Raw genomic sequence first — 19,576 nt, 5'->3', positions numbered from 1 at the left:
TGTCACATCTGTCTCTAACCTTCACCCTCTTAAGTGTCCTTGCATTTGTTAACAAGGTGAGCATCAGATGGAGCTGCTCGACTACGTTGCTGCAAAGTTCCACGAAGAGGCAGGAATCTTCAAACTCCTGGTAAGCTTCTTTACAAATGTTTATGCTTTGGCCTTTTGATGTGTTATGCCACTAGGGTTTAATCATTGTATTCATGTTACAAGAAAATTGAACTCTGGGCATGAAAGTGACAATCTATATCTCCAACACTCAATCTGTCACTTCATGGTTCCTGTTTTTTCCTCTTTGGCTAAGTACATTGCACTGATTCCTTTATTCAAATAAGTGCTTCACCTTGCTGGCAATAGCTTGTTTTCTTTATATTGGCTCTAGACCTCTTACCCCTCTGAGTGGCCAGGTCTGTTCCTTTCTACTGTGGTGCGCAGAGGTTCCCAGTAGTATGCTGATGTTCTCTGCGGCCCTCTCAGTTGCCCTTAGGCTTCCAGTTGCTGCTTTTGGCCCCAGCTTTGATCAGTCTGTGGCCTTTTCACCCAGTACATCAGTAAGCCACTTCATGCTTGCGCCTTATTGGGACTGCTGCACAACAGTCTGTGCAGCTACCTGGCTTTCACGTCATCCAGGAACCTTCTGGGATTTGGGCCCCTCTCACCTGACTGCTGATTTTATTGTCCACTGTTTATTCAACCAATCTACTAGCTTCTCCCATTGGGCATCTTCTTTATAAAGCTTAACCATTGAATAGGCCACCCACATATAGGTTCTCGAAGCACTTTTTTTAAAAGCATATCTAAAAAATGTGCTTTTATTTTTTACAACTATTTCAGTGAAAATTAAATTTAGAGCAGCCTATAACGAACAAATCCCTATTAAAGGCAGAGTAGACACAAAGAAAAAAGACCTACAGTGCACTATTCAAATGGAATACGAAGGGAGGCTTGCTCCACATGGGCATCTGCTCTGGATTCTGTGTCAAGGCCATAGTGTCTCATGAAAGTATTTACGAACCTCCAAGTAGCCACTTAAAAAATATCTGCAATGGAAATGTTTATTAATAAATCTACAATAGCAGCTCTAACTCTTTAGAGTGAGCTGTGGGCTTACTGGGTAGATTCTTGTTGGCACTACTGTAACACAGTAAAATAAAGAACACAATCCAATGAGACATGGACTGTTCTCTTCCAGGGGATACTCATCAAAGTCATAAGCACTGAATAGTCCCGCCCACGTGCGGGGACCCTGGAGCATTAACAATAATATATGCATATATAACCATATATATAAGATATATATAATAATATGCATATATCTACAATATAAACACATGTATATACATATGCAGCTCCAAATTAAAAAACTAGGCTTGAATATGCCAAAATTGCATTGTATTTTTCACTTGAATAACTTCATATAAACAACATTTCCAAGATATAGAGAAAAGTACTCTCAAATTGTTTGAAAAAACACAGCCTTTATTTTCAGAGAAAAAGGTAAGGTGTTAGCAGACAGGTTAGCCTAGAAGGCTGCATATAGAACACTCAGAGAAAAAACTTGCGCTGTGCCTTTCAGACCTCCAGGACCTCCAGGCTCCCATCATCCCCCACAAGTGACAGTTAGGTCAGTTCTTTTTTCTGGCTTATTCTGTGAGGATCCTGGAGCATTGAGCTTGACAGTTAGTGGTTTTTGTCACTAATTGATCTTTTCAAGTGAGAATTTCTGTCTTCACTGGACTTTTTTAGTACTTATTGTACGAGATCCATCATTTTGTCTGACTTTACAGCTATTTTTCCTGTCAGAATGCAAGGCTTATTTAATAAGTGCCCTTCCTGTGGGAAGAAAATGGCTAAGTCAGATCCGCACTCGGTCTGCATTGTGTGCTTACCATCTACACACAGGCCTGATAAGTGCTACTACTGCCAGCAGTTTTCGAGAAGAACCCTTTTGTGAAAGGGAGAAGATCAAGCTGCATGTCATGCAGGAGAGAGGAAAAGAGTCAGCGAGTGGCAGAGAAGGACATCCCTCTAAACAGCGCTCCTCTCGTCGTCGAAGACTGTATCGCAGTCGAAGCGACCGACGTCGACACCCTCTCGCAGGCCGTCCAAGTCCGGCATGCCTACGACGGTGGAAGGCAGAAGCTTGACGTCGAAGATAAATCACAGACAGGTGAGGTCGCCGTTGAGAACCTCGGCTCCCGCGTCGCGAACACCTCTGACGTCGAAGGTACCTAGCACATCGTCGCCAAGCCATGCACAGAAGACTCCAGTGTCGGTAAGCATGTCTCATGGCCGATCGGCTGCTTCATCGCCGACGGCAGGGCAATCATTGCCGTCGAGGAGATCGATGTTGAGGAAATCACCGGCGAGGAACTCACCTTCGATGTCAAGCAGAAGGTCAGCTTCGACGTCGAGGAGGTCACCAGCGAGTGGATCGCCGTCGAGGAGGTTGACATCAAGAAGGTCGACGTCGAGACTTGCTTCTCCACAAAGGTCTCAACCAGCAAAGAGACGAGAGCAGATCGTTCACCAGCGTCGACATCAAGGGATCCGTCGACATCAAAGGAGATCCAAGATATGACCGCTAAAGGTCTGTCATCAAGGAGTGCATCATCCTCTTTGGAACTAAGAATTGTTCAAGTCACGCTGGAAGACTCTCTGGCTCCAGAGCACCATACGCCTCCTACTAACCTCTCCCTCGGATTGTTAGAGAGTATAAAAGACAGACGGATGCAGAAAGTTACTCCTTGATCAGAATATTATCAGATATACTCGCCTTCTCATTCTCTTGAAAGACAAGTGTGACATATCACTCCTCAAAACTCTACAACCTCAAGGAGACACAGATCAAGATCTCCCCTTCATCGCTCTAGATCACGATATAGACATCTATCGCCTAGATAGCGAAGACACAGGTCTCCTTAATGATATTCGGAATCCACTTCATCGAAAGCTGATTACTATCCAACTTTATCATCCACCTCACCAACTAAAGAATCGCCAGTGGATGATATTCTCACATTCAATGAGGTACTGTGTAGAGAGGTTTGAAGCTCAACATCGAAATGCCTACAGCTGCCCCCTCGACATCTGTGATTTTTGAAACCCTGTATCACAGGTCCTCCACAAGACCTCTTCTTCCTTTGGTGCCTGGGTTACTAGAACCGGCTCTACATAGCTTCCTGATGCCGGCTTCAGTTGGTGTGGCGCCTTAGAGGATACTAAAGAAGTACAGAGCCCCAGACCAGGCCCCTTTTTCTGAGGTCTGACCCACCACCCGACTCTGTAATTGTCTAAGCAGCCAGGAAGTTTCACATGAGGGCCTCCTCATCTGTTGTTCCCCCTGACAAAGACAGCAAAGCCATGGACCCCATTCGGAAGAGTATATGCAACACCTCGGCCTCCTACATGTTGGTGGCCAGTGCCTCTGCTCTGCTAAGTCTGTATGACCGTTCACTGTCGGACTCTCTTTTACGTTTTACCGAAAAATTGCCAAAGGAAGATCTGCAAGATTTTCAGGAGATTCTGCACAAAGGAGGGATCATGGGGAATCAGGTCATCAGTGCAGCAGCTGATGCCTCAGACCTTGCTGTCCATGGGTATTCCCATGGCATCTGTGCTAGGAGACCCTCATGGCTGAGACTCACAGGCTTGAAACCAGAAGCTCAACACAGGATTCTCAACCTCCCCTACAATGCCTCATCTCTCTTTAGCTCTCATGCGGACAATGAGATGTCCAGGATTAAATCCGAACTGAACACTTTGAAGGCGGTGGGTCTGGAGAAAAGAAAGGATTTCAGGCGTCGCTACAGACCCTACGATCGTTGTCAGTACTAGCCCCTCATTGGTCCTGGCAACAACACCATGCGAGACCTGATAGAGGAAGAGGGGGCTCTAGGCAAACAAGAGCCTAAACCATGAGTTCTTGCTTCCCCCAACTCATTTACCCACTCCGGTGGGAGAAAGTATATACTTTCATTTGGAAGAGTGGATAAAAATAATGCAGGACCACTGGGTGCTCAATATTGTGCGGAATGGGCACTCAATCAGATTCAAGTCTCCGCCACCATTTGTACCTCCTCGGAAAATCCCAGTCAGTAGGAGAGATCTGCTGCGAGAGGAGGTCTCCATCCTGCTACAGAAAAATGCCATCTAAAAGGTTCCATAGCACCAACATTGACAGGGAATCTATTCCCGCTACTTTATGGTCCCAAAGAAAAGTCCAAAAAAGGAGTTCAGGCCTATGCTAGATCTCAGACTCTTCAATAAATATGTTCTAGGAGAGAGATTCAGAATGTTGGCCTTAAACCAAATCATTCAACACATCCATCAAGGGGACTGGATGGGCTAGATAGACCTTCTGAATGCGTATTTTCACACCCCAATTTCTCAGAAGCACCGGAAGTTTCTCCGATTCAGGATAGAATCAGACCACTTCCAATTAAAGTCCAGCCTTTCAAACTCAAGTCTGCTCCTCGCATCTTTTCAAAATGCATGGCAGTGGTGGCTGCCTTCCTGATATCCTTACCTAGACGACTGGTTACTGAAGAGTGCTTCGCCCAGTCTCTTGCAGGATCACCTTAATTATTGCATCCACATGTTAAACCAATTGGGACTTTGTGTAAACTATCCTCAACCCTACTCAGAAGATTCACCACTAGGGCGCTATGCTAGACGCTGCAAACGCAAGAGCGTTTCCTTCAGAAGAGAGACTATTATCAATACTCCACAAAGGTCGCACTCTTCTGAGTACACCTCATCCAACAGCCAGGCAGGTGTCCTCACTGCTAGGCTCGATGGCGTCATGCATATTCATTGTTCCGAATGTCAGGTTACAGATGAGAACCTTACAACACGCTCTAGAGGACCAATGGTCTCAAGAGTCCAACTGCTGGGAGGACACCATAACCCTTCCTCACGCAGTTCAAATCTCAGTAAAATGGTGGATGCAACGGTCTCCTCTTCTGAAAGGTGTTTCTTTCCACCAGGACATTCCCAAACAGAGTATAGTCACAGATCCATTTCTTTAGGGCTGGGGCGCTCACATGGGATCTCTTCAGGTACAGGGGATGTGGTCGGAAAAGGAGAAAACTTACCACATCAACATTCTAGAACTCAGAGCTGTGCATCTGGCTCTCAAAGCGTTCTTCCCCTCCATAGAGTCATGCTCCCTGTTGGTTCAGACAGACAACACCACAACAATGTACTACCTGAACAAACAGGGAGGGACCAAATCCAGACTTCTGTCTCTAGAGGCTCAAGCAATTTGCAAATGGCTACTGGCGAGGAACGTGTCCATATCTGCAGTTCACCTTCCAGGCACCCGCAATGCACAGGCAGACGACCTACGCCGAAAATTCACCAAAGCACACGACTGGGTGCTAAAAGACGAGATAGCACAAGACATCTCTAGACATCGACTTTTTTGCAGATGCAGCAAACACAAAATGCTGCACCTTCGCATCCAGGTACCCTCAACGAGGCTCCACGGAGAATGCTCTGTTGATCAACTGGTCAGAGAAATTATTCTACGCCTTCCACCAGTTCCTCTCATACCACTGGTGATCAGCAAGCTCTACAAATCCAGGACAGAGATGATCCTAATTGCACACGAGTGGCCTCGCCAGTGGTGGTACATGGACATGTTACACCTCTCCAAGACACCACAGAGGATGTTGCCATGCCTTCTGGATCTGCTAACCAATTCAGGGGGAAAGGTTTTTCACCCCAACCTCCTGTCACTGAGATTGACAGCATTGCTCCTGAGTTCTTACAATACTGTTACCTAGGCCTCTCGCACGACTGTATGCAGATCTTAAAAGAAGCGAGAAGGCCTTCAACGAGAAAGTCATATGCTTTCAAATGGAAGCATTTTTATCTATGGTGTACAGCTAATGGTCATGACCCCATTGTAGGAGAGTAGGGTCTGCTTCCTATGGTTACCCCCACTTTTTGCTGTGATTGTCTGTTTTTTTGTCTTTAGTGTGGCTGTGGACCTGCGATTCAGGCCCACAGCCCAGCTGTTCTCTCTCTAAATTGATACCATGTACTTTAGGTACATACCAGATTGGTTACTGGGTCACCCTTGTGAGCCCCTGTATAGTGTACCATAGGTACCCAGGGCATAGGTGTACCCTAGGCCTACCAGGGGCTGCAGCATGTATTGTGCCACCCCTGGTTAGCCTTCCAAACTGACACCACAGGTCTGTTCATACAGCCTGGGTAAGGTGGTGTAATCACAACTTACTTAGATATAGTATACCTATACCTATATCTAAATATACATATAGACACATATACAACTATAAGTCACTCCTATGGCAGGCCTTCATAATCCTGGAGGCAGAGTGCTTGGTTTTATGTGAGAGGGTGCCCTAGCATGAGCTGAGCCCCTCTGCAGCTTTCGGAACCATCTCCTTATAGCTGTTCTATGTAATAGACATATAATATACTCTTTAAGTGCTTTATAATCCTTGGGGTTTATGCTAACTTTGGTTTGGCTTTATCAAAACATGTCGTGTAAGGTGTCAAACACTTTGCAATACTACCCCCGCCGCATTCCACCCTTCTAGAGGGAGAAGACATGTAGTTACTGGTTTACCGGGATAAAGTTAAACAGAGCCTCAGCATCACAAAATGGATGCTGCTGCCACAGACACGAGTCTACCCTCCTGCTGCTGGACGAAACTCCAGCAGGGGAGGTCTGGACAATAGGTTTCTTTCCGAAAGAGGTGCTGGCACCTCCCCAGACAGGCTCTTTGTGTATTGGGGCAGGGAGGGCTGCATTCACTGAATGCTTTCCAGACACTGCCTGGGGAACACTAGGTGCTCCATGCATTTCCCAATTCAAACCGGTTGCTGGGGCACTCAGCCCCAGCTCTGGCGCGAAACTGGACAAAGGGGAAGGGGTGTAACCACCCCCACCCCAGGTCCACCCATAGGAGGGACCTTAAAGTTAGTCCAACCCCTAAACTTAGTATAAGTATAGGATCCCAGTCCCTAGGACTTTAGATTACCCTGGACGAAATCCTGAAACATATATCCTGGACCTTCGACATTCTATTTCGACTGGAAGACGGAAGACATCTCCCTTGTGGTCAAGGAGTGACCACCCTGTTCAAACAGGCACCAAAAGCATCTCTGCCAGTCTGCTTTTTTGAGGCTCCCGCCGGATCCCGAAGAATCTGCAACACAGGACACGGACTTCCAGACATCTCTGACCCGACCTTCGCTCACAGCAAAGCTGAGACCCGTGGCGGACTCGAGAGACGTGGGACTGGAACTCCCGGACATCCTGCCTTTTGTTACCTGCATCGACTTCCAGAGAGTTGGGCATTGGGTTGCCTGAAAACCCAGACCTGAGCACCTTTTGCAGCGAAGCACAGAGCTCCACACTCCATGAGTGGCCCGTGGGCTCGCTTTGTGCATTTCTATTTCTATTTCTATTTAGGGAGTTTTGTAAAGCGCTTGGTGACGCACAACGGCGTGTCCCCGCGCTAAGGAGCAACTCTTATTGGAACCTATAGATGCGGCATACCTTACTGGGCAAATAGTGCAGTTTTAAGTTTGGCTCTGAAAATTGATTCAGATGGCTCTAATCTCAGTGCCAGGGGAAGTTTGTTCCATCTTGAGGCTGCGAGGTACCTAAAAGATCTTCCGCCCATTCGAGCTCTAGACACCTTGGGGACGACCAGGAGTCCAGAGCCAGAGGATCTCAACGAACGGGACGGCTCATAAGTAGTCAGTAGTCCCTGCAGTGGAAGAGGAGATCTCCCATTGATGATCCGATGGCACGTACATAGAGCTTTAAATTCTACCCTGCTTCTGACCGGAAGCCAATGCAGAGATCGGAGGGCCGCGGCCGAAGCAGCTCTCCTGGGTAGTTTAAGCACTAAGCGGGCAGCGGCATTCTGTAGGACCTGTAGGCGGTTGAAGTTCTTCTCCAAAGTCCCTAAATAGAGAAGATTGCCATAGTCCATCTTTGATGTGACTAGTGCATGCACCAGGGTTTGACCAGGGTTTCCGCTCAATGCGTCTTCGCGGTTCCTAGTCCGTTGGCTAGTGAGCCCCCAAGAAGACAATCCTTTACTTTAACATGCTTTCCTGGTTGCTCCAGGGTTGCTCCAACTTCCCTGCAAAGGAGAAATTCCACAGACCTTGCTGGTCTGCACCGAAGCCCATCTCGACATCCTGCGTGGGTTGCGTTTGCCAAGGTTTGTTGGGTCCAATCCGGATACCGACACCGCAGTCAACTAGATCCTTTGTGGGACAGCTCGAATCCAGCTCCTGGTCATCGTCAACACCTCCTGGTCCTCGTATCCTGGAACATAGAGTCCTTGAAGCGAGAAAACAATCTCCCCATAGTGGGTGTGATACGATTTGGCATATTTGAATACTTTTAATCCTTATAGTAAGGTCCAAAACCTTTTGGGGCAAGTTCATTAAGGAAAAGCTCACTGTACTGCTTACAGGTTGGATGCAGTTCCGCCGTAAAGCAAATAAAAATATGAGGAAAACAAACATAGCGAGTTCGTGTTGCCTGTATTGTTCTGCCCAGAAAAAGAAGCGCCATGCTGGAACTGATCAGGCCCACGAGGCAGCACAGCAAGCCGATGTAATATGAACTTGCCACGCATGCCTGGTTCCTACTTAAGGAGAAATAAATGGAGAAATTTAAACATGAGGCAACACACCCACTGAGGGGAGAAATTTAACTCGCTATTGGACTACGTGTCCCAGACTGCCTTTAATCATCGGCAGAAATGAGAAAGGCCCACTAGGGGGCCGTAAAGCAAATACATTATGAGGAAAACACACATAGCGAGTTTGTGTTGCCTGTGTTGTCCTGCCCATAAGAAGAAACGCCATGCTTTGAAATGCGTCAGCAATTCAATATATATATATATGTGAACAAGCTCCCTTGTGGAGCGAAACGCGTCATTTATGTAATAAACGTTTTTTCCTGCTACTCACTGAAGTTGGATCGTTTGTGAGCTCCTTTCGACTGTCTGTTGTGGCGTTCTGAGGTCTGCACCCTGCCGTTGCCTGTCATCCACTGACGGGTTGGGATTGCTTTTTCATATATATATATATATATATATATATATATATATATATATATATATATATATATATATATATATATATAAATATACAACAGCAAGTCCCCCGTTCCGGAGCCTGACCCTGCAGAGTGGCCTCACGCAATGGGCACGGAGCAGCCCATCCTTTCACCACGAAACACCACAATGTGAGGCCCAATACTGCTGACAGGATTTTATTCAAGTTTAAAAAGCGGCACTGATTCCATTTACCAACGTTTCGGCGCTCTGCCTTGATCACGGTAAGGAATCGAATGATTGCAGGTGTGCTGAGGCGCGCTTTTGAAGAGGTGAATCACATGACTGTAAGTATGTTCCTACAAGTCCCAAAGTGCACTGTGTGAGGTATTTATATTCCTGCTGGAAGTCCTCCGATGTACTACAGCCAAATGGTATTAGTTGTTAATTACACAGGCACAGTTTTCATTTTCGGGCAGTTCTGGAACAGTCAGGTGAATGAGGACAAAGTTAATTCATTTCCTTTTTCGTTAGAAACTCGAACTCGAGCCCATCTTGCAGCACGATCATTACAGGAAGTCACCCTGCCATGAATCTCTTCCATGCGCTTACTTTTTTCGCTGAAGTAGCATTCCTCTGTAGGTTTGTAGCGCAAGTGGGTCTAGCTCCTCAATTTAAATACAACAGCAAGTCCCCCGTTCCGGAGCCTGACCCTGCAGAGTGGCCTCACGCAATGGGCACGGAGCAGCCCATCCTTTCACCACGAAACACCACAATGTGAGGCCCAATACTGCTGACAGGATTTTATTCAAGTTTAAAAAGCGGCACTGATTCCATTCACCAACGTTTCGGCGCTCTGCCTTGATCACGGTAAGGAATCGAATGATTGCAGGTGTGCTGAGGCGCGCTTTTGAAGAGGTGAATCACATGACTGTAAGTATGTTCCTACAAGTCCCAAAGTGCACTGTGTGAGGTATTTATATTCCTGCTGGAAGTCCTCCGATGTACTACAGCCAAATGGTATTAGTTGTTAATTACACAGGCACAGTTTTCATTTTCGGGCAGTTCTGGAACAGTCAGGTGAATGAGGACAAAGTTAATTCATTTCCTTTTTCGTTAGAAACTCGAACTGGAGCCCATCTTGCAGCACGATCATTACAGGAAGTCACCCTGCCATGAATCTCTTCCATGCGCTTACTTTTTTCGCGGAAGTAGCATTCCTCTGTAGGTTTGTAGCGCAAGTGCGTCTAGCTCCTCAATTTAAATACAACAGCAAGTCCCCCGTTCCGGAGCCTGACCCTGCAGAGTGGCCTCACGCAATGGGCACGGAGCATATATATATACATACATACATACATACATACATACATACATTATATATATATATATATATATATATATATATATATATATATATATATATATATATATATATATATATATATATATACACACGAAAATTCGCCAATGACTAAAGCAGCCGCTTCAGCCCAACACTCCAGAAATGACGAAAGAACAGACCCAATTCTTGGTGCTTAATCGAGGTGATTTATTGCCAGCAAGCCTGCCGCCGCCCATATATATATATATATGGACTCGTTCTCTCCCAATCACTCTCCTGCGCTCCGGACTCGCCCAGAAACGGGAAACGGACACCCATGAGTTTCGTGGTTAAGCAAGTCTTAGTTTTATTACACCACCATCGTCAGACGCGTTTCGAATACAAAGTATCCTTGTTCACTGGCGGAAATGCAGTTTTTCAATTTTTATACTGTGTTTTTTTGTGTTAGTGATGCTTTCACCCCCGTCACATGGTACAAAGTACATGGAAAAAACACTTCACTTTTTGCCAGTTAATGTGGTTTATGCGCTAAAATGGACACATTAAAATACATCTCTGAGAATGTTGCAGAAGACATCTAGTATATTTGTAATTAATAAAGTGCTTAAATGCAGACCATGTTATTAAAAATGGGTAAGCGATATTATGAATGGCTCAAACTGCTATGTCAAATTAGTTAAACATTAAAACCAATACTATTATAAATATATAAATATACTTAAATAAATATGATGATATCAACATAAATAACTATTTCATGTATATAATACAATAACATTCATGTCAAAACGCCATTATTCACTCAGTTCATTTTTATACCATAAGTAAACAGTATCCTGGAATAAATTCCTCCTAATCTAATTGGAGTATTCCCCAATAGATATCCTTATAGATGTGCAACTAATGCAGAGAGTTGGCAGCGAGTGGATGCCAAATGTCTAGGTACCACATAATATATTGGCTTGTAATGTGCATTACATACAGTACCATGAATTGTGCAAAATGTGCAAATAGTGTATGTGCTATAGGGTTTTAAAAGATATACACATCAAAAATAATGTGTATATTAAAATGTGAAGTTAAAAACAACATAGTCTTGGGAAATCGGGAACATTTTAAATTTACAGCAAATAAATGAAGGGTTGGGAGGAGCCAAGATGGCGACCTGAACGGACGCTCGATTCCCGGCTCCGCAAGCCTGTGCGTTCCGCACCTATATCCTGACCCCAAATCCGGCCTCGCACCGCAGCGGAACATAGCTACGACTGCACTGACACTCCCAGTACTCCACCGAGGTCCCTACCTGCCAGATTTCCGAAGATATCGTCGCGTCGGGCGGCGGTCCCCATGTCCGGGCGCTGAGACCAGTGCTGCTCCTTGCCGCCGTGGACCTCCAGACCGGCAGAAGTCCGCTGAGTCCTGGAAGCGGGGATCCGCTTTCTGGTAGCAACGTCGCTGGGGGAGTCGAACGGATCCTTTTCGCAGCACCTGGCGCCCCGGCCTGTGTGATCGGTACGAGGGGGTGCAGCGCTCCTTTGTTGTGATCGTCTCCCTGGCTGAGGCTGACCTGCGCAGTCCGGTGTGAGTGGGTCGCCCCAGGATTGCCCAGACTTACACCGCGACACAGTGCTCTCTCTATCGCAACGCTCCGGAACCGAGAGGCACGTTGGCCCGGTCCCGAACTCCTTGGGACCGACTTTGCCCCCTTCTTGTACTGCGCCCCACCGGACACTGAAAATGGCGGCTGCCCTCCCTACTGCGGAGACTGTCCTCTCGCTTCGCACCAGCTACCCCCTGCCAGACAACAAATGGGAAGCTGTGCTGCGCACAAAGCCTCGCGCTGAGGAGCAGCATAACACGCAGACGGAGCCGACCTGCCGGGATGTCTTTATGGCACTGATTGAGCTCGGGGCGGAATGGCGAGCACTCTCTAGCAAGGTGGGAGACAACACAGCATGGCGGTCAGAGTGGGTCCGACCGGCCGCCTCCCGGCGATGGGCTGACTCGGCATTGATGAGCGCGGAGGGGGAAGTCGTGGGACCGAGCACTGATAAGGAGGTGAGGATTGCCCATCTACGCCACGACTCCCGTGAATGGCAGTCCGACATTGGTACCGGGGATACATTGTTGCAAACATCACTGGAGTCTGTGACCTTGTTTGTGGAGAAGTTGCTGTTTCCCCAACCTCCATTCACGCTGCAACTGTATCCCCCTGAGCTTGCTGCTTCTCAAGTGACTTTTTCCCAGCGACGGAAGGTATGTCCGTCTGTGAGTATGGGGGTGCTTCTCCTGTTTGCTTGTGGTTCGGCTGCTGCCTGGGGACCTCCATTTTGTCCCCGTCTCCCGTTTTTTCATCGACGGTGGCCATTTTACATCCCGGCTCTGTATGGATCGGGCCCTCATCGGTTGATGTGCTCAGGGGGACTATCGCGCTCTGGCCAGGGCTGAAGAACTCTGTTCGAAGATCGGGACTGACAGGCTGATGGGGACTCGGATTGGAACATCTACGACTATGCTTTGGATTGTGCAAACCGGAATGTCTCACTCCGTTTCATACCGTAAATAAGACTGCTACTGTTTTTCTATCTCACGGGGTGGGGATGGACTGCACGGCGGGTATGACCGGGAAGGATAATATTGGGCACTCCTCCGGCTTTCTAGTAAGGGTTACTTTCCTCTTTCTTCTTCCTTTGTCTCTTGTTCTATATTTCGGGTATTCTATTGGGCGACAGACACACTGCAAGGGGGGGGGGGGTAGGCCGTAGCCTCTGCATGCGTGTAGGGTGGGGGGTTTTAAATGTACGTTTTCTTTCGTTTCTATGGGCCTTCATTTTTTTTTCTTTCTTTCACTTTTTCTCGTCTTCTTTCTGTCCTTGGGCTGTTGTTTGGTTTGTAGCTGGGTGGGTTCCTGTCGCCATTCGCCATATTGCTGGCTTAATTATCCTGTTGTGACCTTCGTGATGCCGCTAGTTTGATTGCAACGCTATTCTGTCTCATGGGACTCGCCTGTTTATCGCAGACTACCTGTTCTGTAGTGGGACTGACTGGACAATGGCTCTCCTGGACCTAATTCTCGTTATTGTCTTATAAAACTTTAAATTAACCTCATTTATCCTACATATCGGCAGTATAGTACGACCCAGTGTAACTTCAATTGTTTGTCCAATAATGTCATCCTACTGTCGATGTACCGTATGGTTTGCAACAGTGCTTACAGTTTCGTGGCCGGCCAGGTGGTTGTAGGCCCGTATTTGTTTGCTGCTTATGCACAATAAAGGTTTCCAAAAATTAAATAAATAAATAAATAAATAAATGAAGGGTTGTCGACTCAATGCAAGCCTCAGTTTATACAACATATGTATTGTGATTGTGCAGGGTCAGTATTTACAAAAAAATTACAAAAAATTATGCAGATCCTCCGTGTTGTTGAGCCCTTTTAGATGCTTGCTGTCTAGTTCAAGAATGAACTTAGACTCCAGTTTCCTGAGTGCCTTTTCTCTATTGCCACCTCTAGGATTATCTGGGATGGCAGCAATGACAAAATATTGCAGGCACTTTAAATCGTTGCCATGTATTGCTCTAAAGTGCCTAGCCACTGGGTACGCCGTATCGTTGTTAACAATCTCTCTTAAATGTTGGAGGATTCTGACATGTACCTGTAGTTTTGTACTGCCCACGTAGTGGAGGCCACAGGTACATGTCAGAACATATACAGCGTACTCAGTTTTGCAGTTAAATTACCCCAGGATTTTGGTTTCATATGGGCTGAATGGAGTTTTATATTTTGTTGTAGAAATACCAAATTTGCAGGCCCTGCATGATGTGCATTTTAAAAATCCTTCTTTGGGTTTCAGCCACGAGGTTTTAGTTGTTTTGGCATTTTCAGGGTTGCTACGCACTATCTGGGATCTCATAGAGATTCCTCTGCGGTATGTGATGGTTGGCATGTCAGGGATCTCTGGTGCTATTACTGCATCTGTTAGCACTATTGGCCAGTTCCGGTTGATGATAGAGCGGATCTGGCGGTGCTGTTTGTTTTGAGTAAGAATGAGCCTTGATGAGTTATTGGCATTGGTGGGCTCCACAGTAATAGCTGGAGTGTCTAACAGAGATGCCCTAGTTCTCATGTTGACTTTGCTCAGTGCCTGATTGAGAGTAGAGGTCTTGTATCCTCTTTTTCGGAATCTCTCTACTGCTTCCCTAGTGCATATCTCTGGTTGTTCTACAGTGCTGCATATGCGTTTGATCCTGAGCAGTTCATCGTACGGTATGCTTTCTATAAGATGTTGAGGGTGAGCACTAGTTGCATGTAACGTGGAGTTGCCGGCTGTCTTTTTTCTAAAAAGTGTAGTGTTGATGTTCCCTGCCTCTACATACACTTTAACATCTAGAAACTCCACTTCATGATTGCTCAAGTGTGAGGTGAATTTCAGGTTCACTTGATTAACATTGAGTTTGTCAATAAACATTTTTGCACTTTCATCATTACCAGACCACAGGATAAAAACATCATCAATAAAGCGTAGCCAACACTTAACATGTTTGTTGTATTCCTCCTTGTACATCACTTTTAGGACCTGCTCCTCCCACCAGCCTACCATCAAAGAGGCATAGCTGGGGGAGAAGCAGGATCCCATTGCCACCCCTCTCTCTTGTTTGTACACTTGTATGCCGAAAATGAAGTAGTTATTATTAAGGCACCAATCAATACTTTTGATCAAGATTTTGTTATGTTCATAGCACTCCACCGGTTTATTGCTGAGGAAGTGCCTGATTGCTTTGAGCCCCACATCATGTTCTATGCACGTGTATAAAGATTCAATGTCCAAAGTTAATAATTTCATACTCACATCCCACTCAATGTCTCTTATCTTGTTCAGGAAATCGCCTGTGTCCTTAACATAGCTAGGAAGGTTTTGAACCAAGTCTTGTAGATAATAGTTAACATATTGGGATAGGTGTTCTCCCACACTTTCAATGGCTGCTATGATAGGTCGACCTGGGATAGGGCTGACCTCCTTGTGGGTCTTGGGTACAAAATAGATAGAGGGGATAATTTGGTTGGCATTCCAAAGGAAATCAAATTCTTCTTTAGAAATCATCCCATCCCGTCTGAATTGGTGTAGATGTTTTCTCAATGTTTCTGTTGCCATGTTATATTCTTTGTTGTTGGTCTTTTTGTAACAAGCCTCATCTGATAGCTGTCTATGAGCCTCTTTTAGATAGTCATTTCTGGGCCACAGGACAATATTGCGGCCTTTGTCTGATGGCTTGATGATCACTTCAGTATTTTTGCCCAGTCGATCCATGAGTTTGTTGTATTCAATCTCATTTTTGCCCTTCTTTTGTGCCTTGTGATTGATGCGATAATATAAACGTTTGATATCCTCTGTTACCCTCTCGTAGTAAATGTCTATCGCATCTTTGGGCATTTGCGGTACAAAGGTGGATTTAATTTTGAACGGGCTGCTGCCGGCTCCTTTTTGTGTTATTGCAGCCTATTATAATTGCATTTGGGTCGACATTTCTAAAGCATCTTCTTCAGTGTTTGACATTATCGATTGTACTGCTGTCAATAATGGTACATCAGCTACTGTTAGCTTCTGTATGTCCTGCCGGTCGTCTGACTGTTGTTGGTTTGTTCATCAGGCCATTCTTTACAGTGAAGAATTTGATTAATTTAAGTTTGCAGATATAGTTGAAAATGTCGACTCTCGTCTGGGTATATTTGAAGTTATTGGGCTGGCAATATGACAAACCTAATTTTCGAATTCGTGTTTCTTGTATGCTCAGTTTCATATTGGTCAGGTTGATGATAGTCTTGTCTTGTTCATCAAACATGTTTCTTGCGCCAATATCCTTTTTTTTGCTTTAGATTTGGTTTTTTTACGCTTTTCTCTTCTTTTGACGTGTCTGGTTTTGACTCAGGTTGAGTTTGTTTCCGTGGTCTTAGGGTGTTGCGCCGATCCTCTACTAAAAATCCATCTCTTCGCTTAAATCCAGCCTCCTGGTTTCCGCATTCACTTCTCCCTCACTCCTAATGCTTCCTGTGGAACTAAAGCCACTGAAAGTAGAATCCGTATCAGAGTTGGCCTCTCCTGAGCATTCTGCTGCTACAGGTTTGTGCTGTGCATTTACTTGTGGAGTTGCTTTTGTAGGGTTGGATTTGAGTTTTTTGGCAGTGTCGTGTTTTTGAGTAAAGGTGTAGATTCTCCCCTGCTCATAGTCCGCCAGGTCTCTGGCGAATTTGTAGACCTTTCGTAACTTGATTTTCTCCTCTTGTTTCACCAGACGTTCTTGAATCTCGCCACGTAACTTAGTTATTAAGTCCTGTGGTTCCAGTTTGCTTAAAGCCATATTGATGCTATCAATTTCTGCCAAAACCTTTGTTCTATCAGACTCCGCATATTTAATTAATATACGTGCAAAGTTCATAGAGGCATCTAGGTTGCTTGTGCCCCATTCCCTCAGCATATCGGGGTCCGGGTCCTCATAGCTGGGAGCTAAAAGAATGCGGACCCCCCCCTGGGGCACTGTCAGAAGTGTACCTGAATTCCTGCGGTTCTCCGTGGGAGCAGACGACTTGAAGGGAGGACCCCAGCCAAATATTTCCCAACTCCCTCGCCTCCCTGGTCCCGGATCTCTCCGAGGCCAGGAACGAAAGGGAAAGGGGAAGTGGATAGACAAACAAGAGAGGCGTCCACACAGGTGTCTTCTGACTCTTCTGTACTGCAAGTCACACCTAAAACATTAAGAACATCATTAATACCGTTCCTATACCTACTGGCCTTCTCTAGCACTAAACTCCCTCTGGACTGGACTCCTACCTTAAGCTTGTGTGGAATTAGCTGCTCTCTTAGATTCTCCAGAATTACTCTCAATTGCTGAAGGATATTTAAGCACAACAGTTCGGTGTCAGGGCTACTCCTCTTGTTGACGAAGAAGATAAGGTGGTACACAGCAGTATTAATTATATGCATACAATTGAATACCCCTATCTACTTGAGCAGTTGAACGCTGTCTCGAGTGTTGGCTGAGAAGATGAGAAAACCCTCGACTACCGAATGTTCCAGAAGTTAGTCACTTCTTGCTATAGACGAAGCTCCAGGACAGTGCTGTTCAAAACCTTTACTAGTAATTGACTCACTGGAATTCTCTGTAAAGGCTATTAGCTTCACGAAAATTACAGTCTTATACAATAGTCTCTAGAGTTGATTCAACAGCCTTATACTCTCAAATTGGAACACAACGGAAACCTCCTACTTGTGGTTAGGCCGAAATACTGGAAACTCTCCGAAAAGACGACCCTCAGGATTCCGCTCTTCAAACAGAAGCGTGAAGATCTTCTGACTGGGGCAACAGGATACAGGCTCGGACTCAGCTCCAGACTCTGAAGAGACAGGGAAATGGAATAGGTGCTGGAGCACCTCAGGATACAGAATCCGTCACAGAATACTAGGAGACAGAACGTCTCAAAAGACGGAAAAGGGGGGTTTCTAGTTGGTCAGTAACCCCGCACTAACTGGTAGGGTCAAAACTCAGAATTTTGCGGGGAATGGACGAACCACAGAAATGAACGTCCGTCCGCCAGAAAATGACAGTTGAAGTGCGCAGTACTGGAAAAGCAAGCGCACGAAATGGCCGACAGTCAGCTGGAAGCTAGAACGCTGACCGCCGGAACATAAAGGCACAACCAGGAACCACCCTACCTAAGCAGCCCTCAGTTGAGCTACTCGCTGACGCCAACTCCACAAGGATAGAGTAGGGAACGGACCAGAAAGCATAGGATATTTTGATCTCCCTGACTTGTTTTGACTTGCATCTGTTCGGATCCTGACAGTACCCCCCACTAAAGCCCCCTCTCTAGGCTTCTGCGGATGGGTCTTGTGGAATTCTGCCACCAATCGGGGAGCGTGAACATTAGAACTAGGCTCCCAAGAGCGGTCCTCTGGGCCAAAACCCTTCCAATCAACTAAGTAGTACAGTCTGTTCCGTCTCAATTTGGAGTCCATAATTCTTTTCACCTCGAACTCTTCTGCTGACTCTACTTGAACTGCCGAAGGAGGCGAATCACATCTCAAATTCGGTGGGTTTTGCTTGATCAAGGATACATGGAAGGTAGGATGGATCTTCATAGACTTAGGAAGTGCTATTCTTACACTAACTGGATTAACCATGCGCTCTACTGGGAATGGGCCTACATACCTAGGTTGAAACTTTCGATTACCCACTAGCTTCATATGACGGGTAGATATCCAAACCAAATCCCCAGCCTTAAAAATTGGACTTTCCCTCCGTTTTTTATCAGCTTGTTTCTTATATCCAGATTTTGCCTTGGAGAGATTGAGAGAAGCAGACTGATAAGTTTTCTGCAAGTTCTGAATCACCTCCTCAGTGGCTGGGACCTCAAGTTCTTCTTTGCCAACCAACATGTTGGGATGTCTTCCAGAGTTCAGAACGAATGGGGTGTAACCTGTTGCTGAATGTACTGAGTTATTATAAGCGAACTCCGCTGTGCTTAAGTAGGAAGGCCACTCTCCTTCCTGATCCATCAAATACAGACGGAGATACTGCTCTAAGTCTTGGTTCACTCTCTCCGTCTGCCCATCCGTCTCAGGATGGAAACTGGTGGACAGACGCGAGTCCACCCCCAACCCTTTCAGAAAGGACCTCCAAAATCTAGAAATGAACTGGGAGCCCCGATCCGAAATAACCACCTTAGGAATCCCATGTAACCTGACAATATGCTGTACAAACAAGGTGACCAATTGTGGAGCAGTGGGTAAGGACTTTAAGACTTTAAAGGGACAAAGAGACTCATTTTTGAGAATTGATCTACCACCACCCATATCACTGAATAACCTTGACTAGATGGCAATTCTACGATGAAATCCATGGAAATGGTGTGCCAAGGGGACGGTGCCAAGGGCAAAGGCATGAGAAGGCCCTGTGGAGACTGTCTAGAACTTTTCCCTTTAACACACTGCTCGCAAGTGGCTACGTGCTGTCTCACCTGAGTTTCCATTCCAGGCCAAGAATAATTTCTCTTCACCAGTTCCAAAGTCTTAATGCTTCCCTTGTGTCCAGCCATTGGATGATCATGAAAAAGCTGAATAACTTCCTTCTGCAATTTCTCGCCAGGCACGAAGATCTTTCCTTGAAGATATGGCGTATG

General features: G+C 45.9%; 1 protein-coding gene across 1 annotated transcript in view; it reads left to right on the top strand.

Moving 5' to 3' along the window:
* Positions 1–19,576, top strand: part of DMC1 (DNA meiotic recombinase 1) — a 1,170,937-nt gene that overhangs the window by 826,989 nt on the left and 324,372 nt on the right. The window contains exon 9 of the mRNA XM_086936467.1: positions 57–130. Coding sequence (XP_086792593.1) covers positions 57–130 — 74 coding nt within the window. The remainder of the gene's footprint in view (positions 1–56; positions 131–19,576) is intronic.

The sequence above is a fragment of the Lissotriton vulgaris genome, chromosome 1_1 (genome assembly GCF_964263255.1).
Source record: "Lissotriton vulgaris chromosome 1_1, aLisVul1.2, whole genome shotgun sequence".
Lineage (NCBI taxonomy): Eukaryota > Metazoa > Chordata > Amphibia > Caudata > Salamandridae > Lissotriton > Lissotriton vulgaris.
The sequence above is the reverse complement of the archived record's forward strand: the minus strand, read 5'-3'. Positions and strand labels throughout refer to the sequence as shown.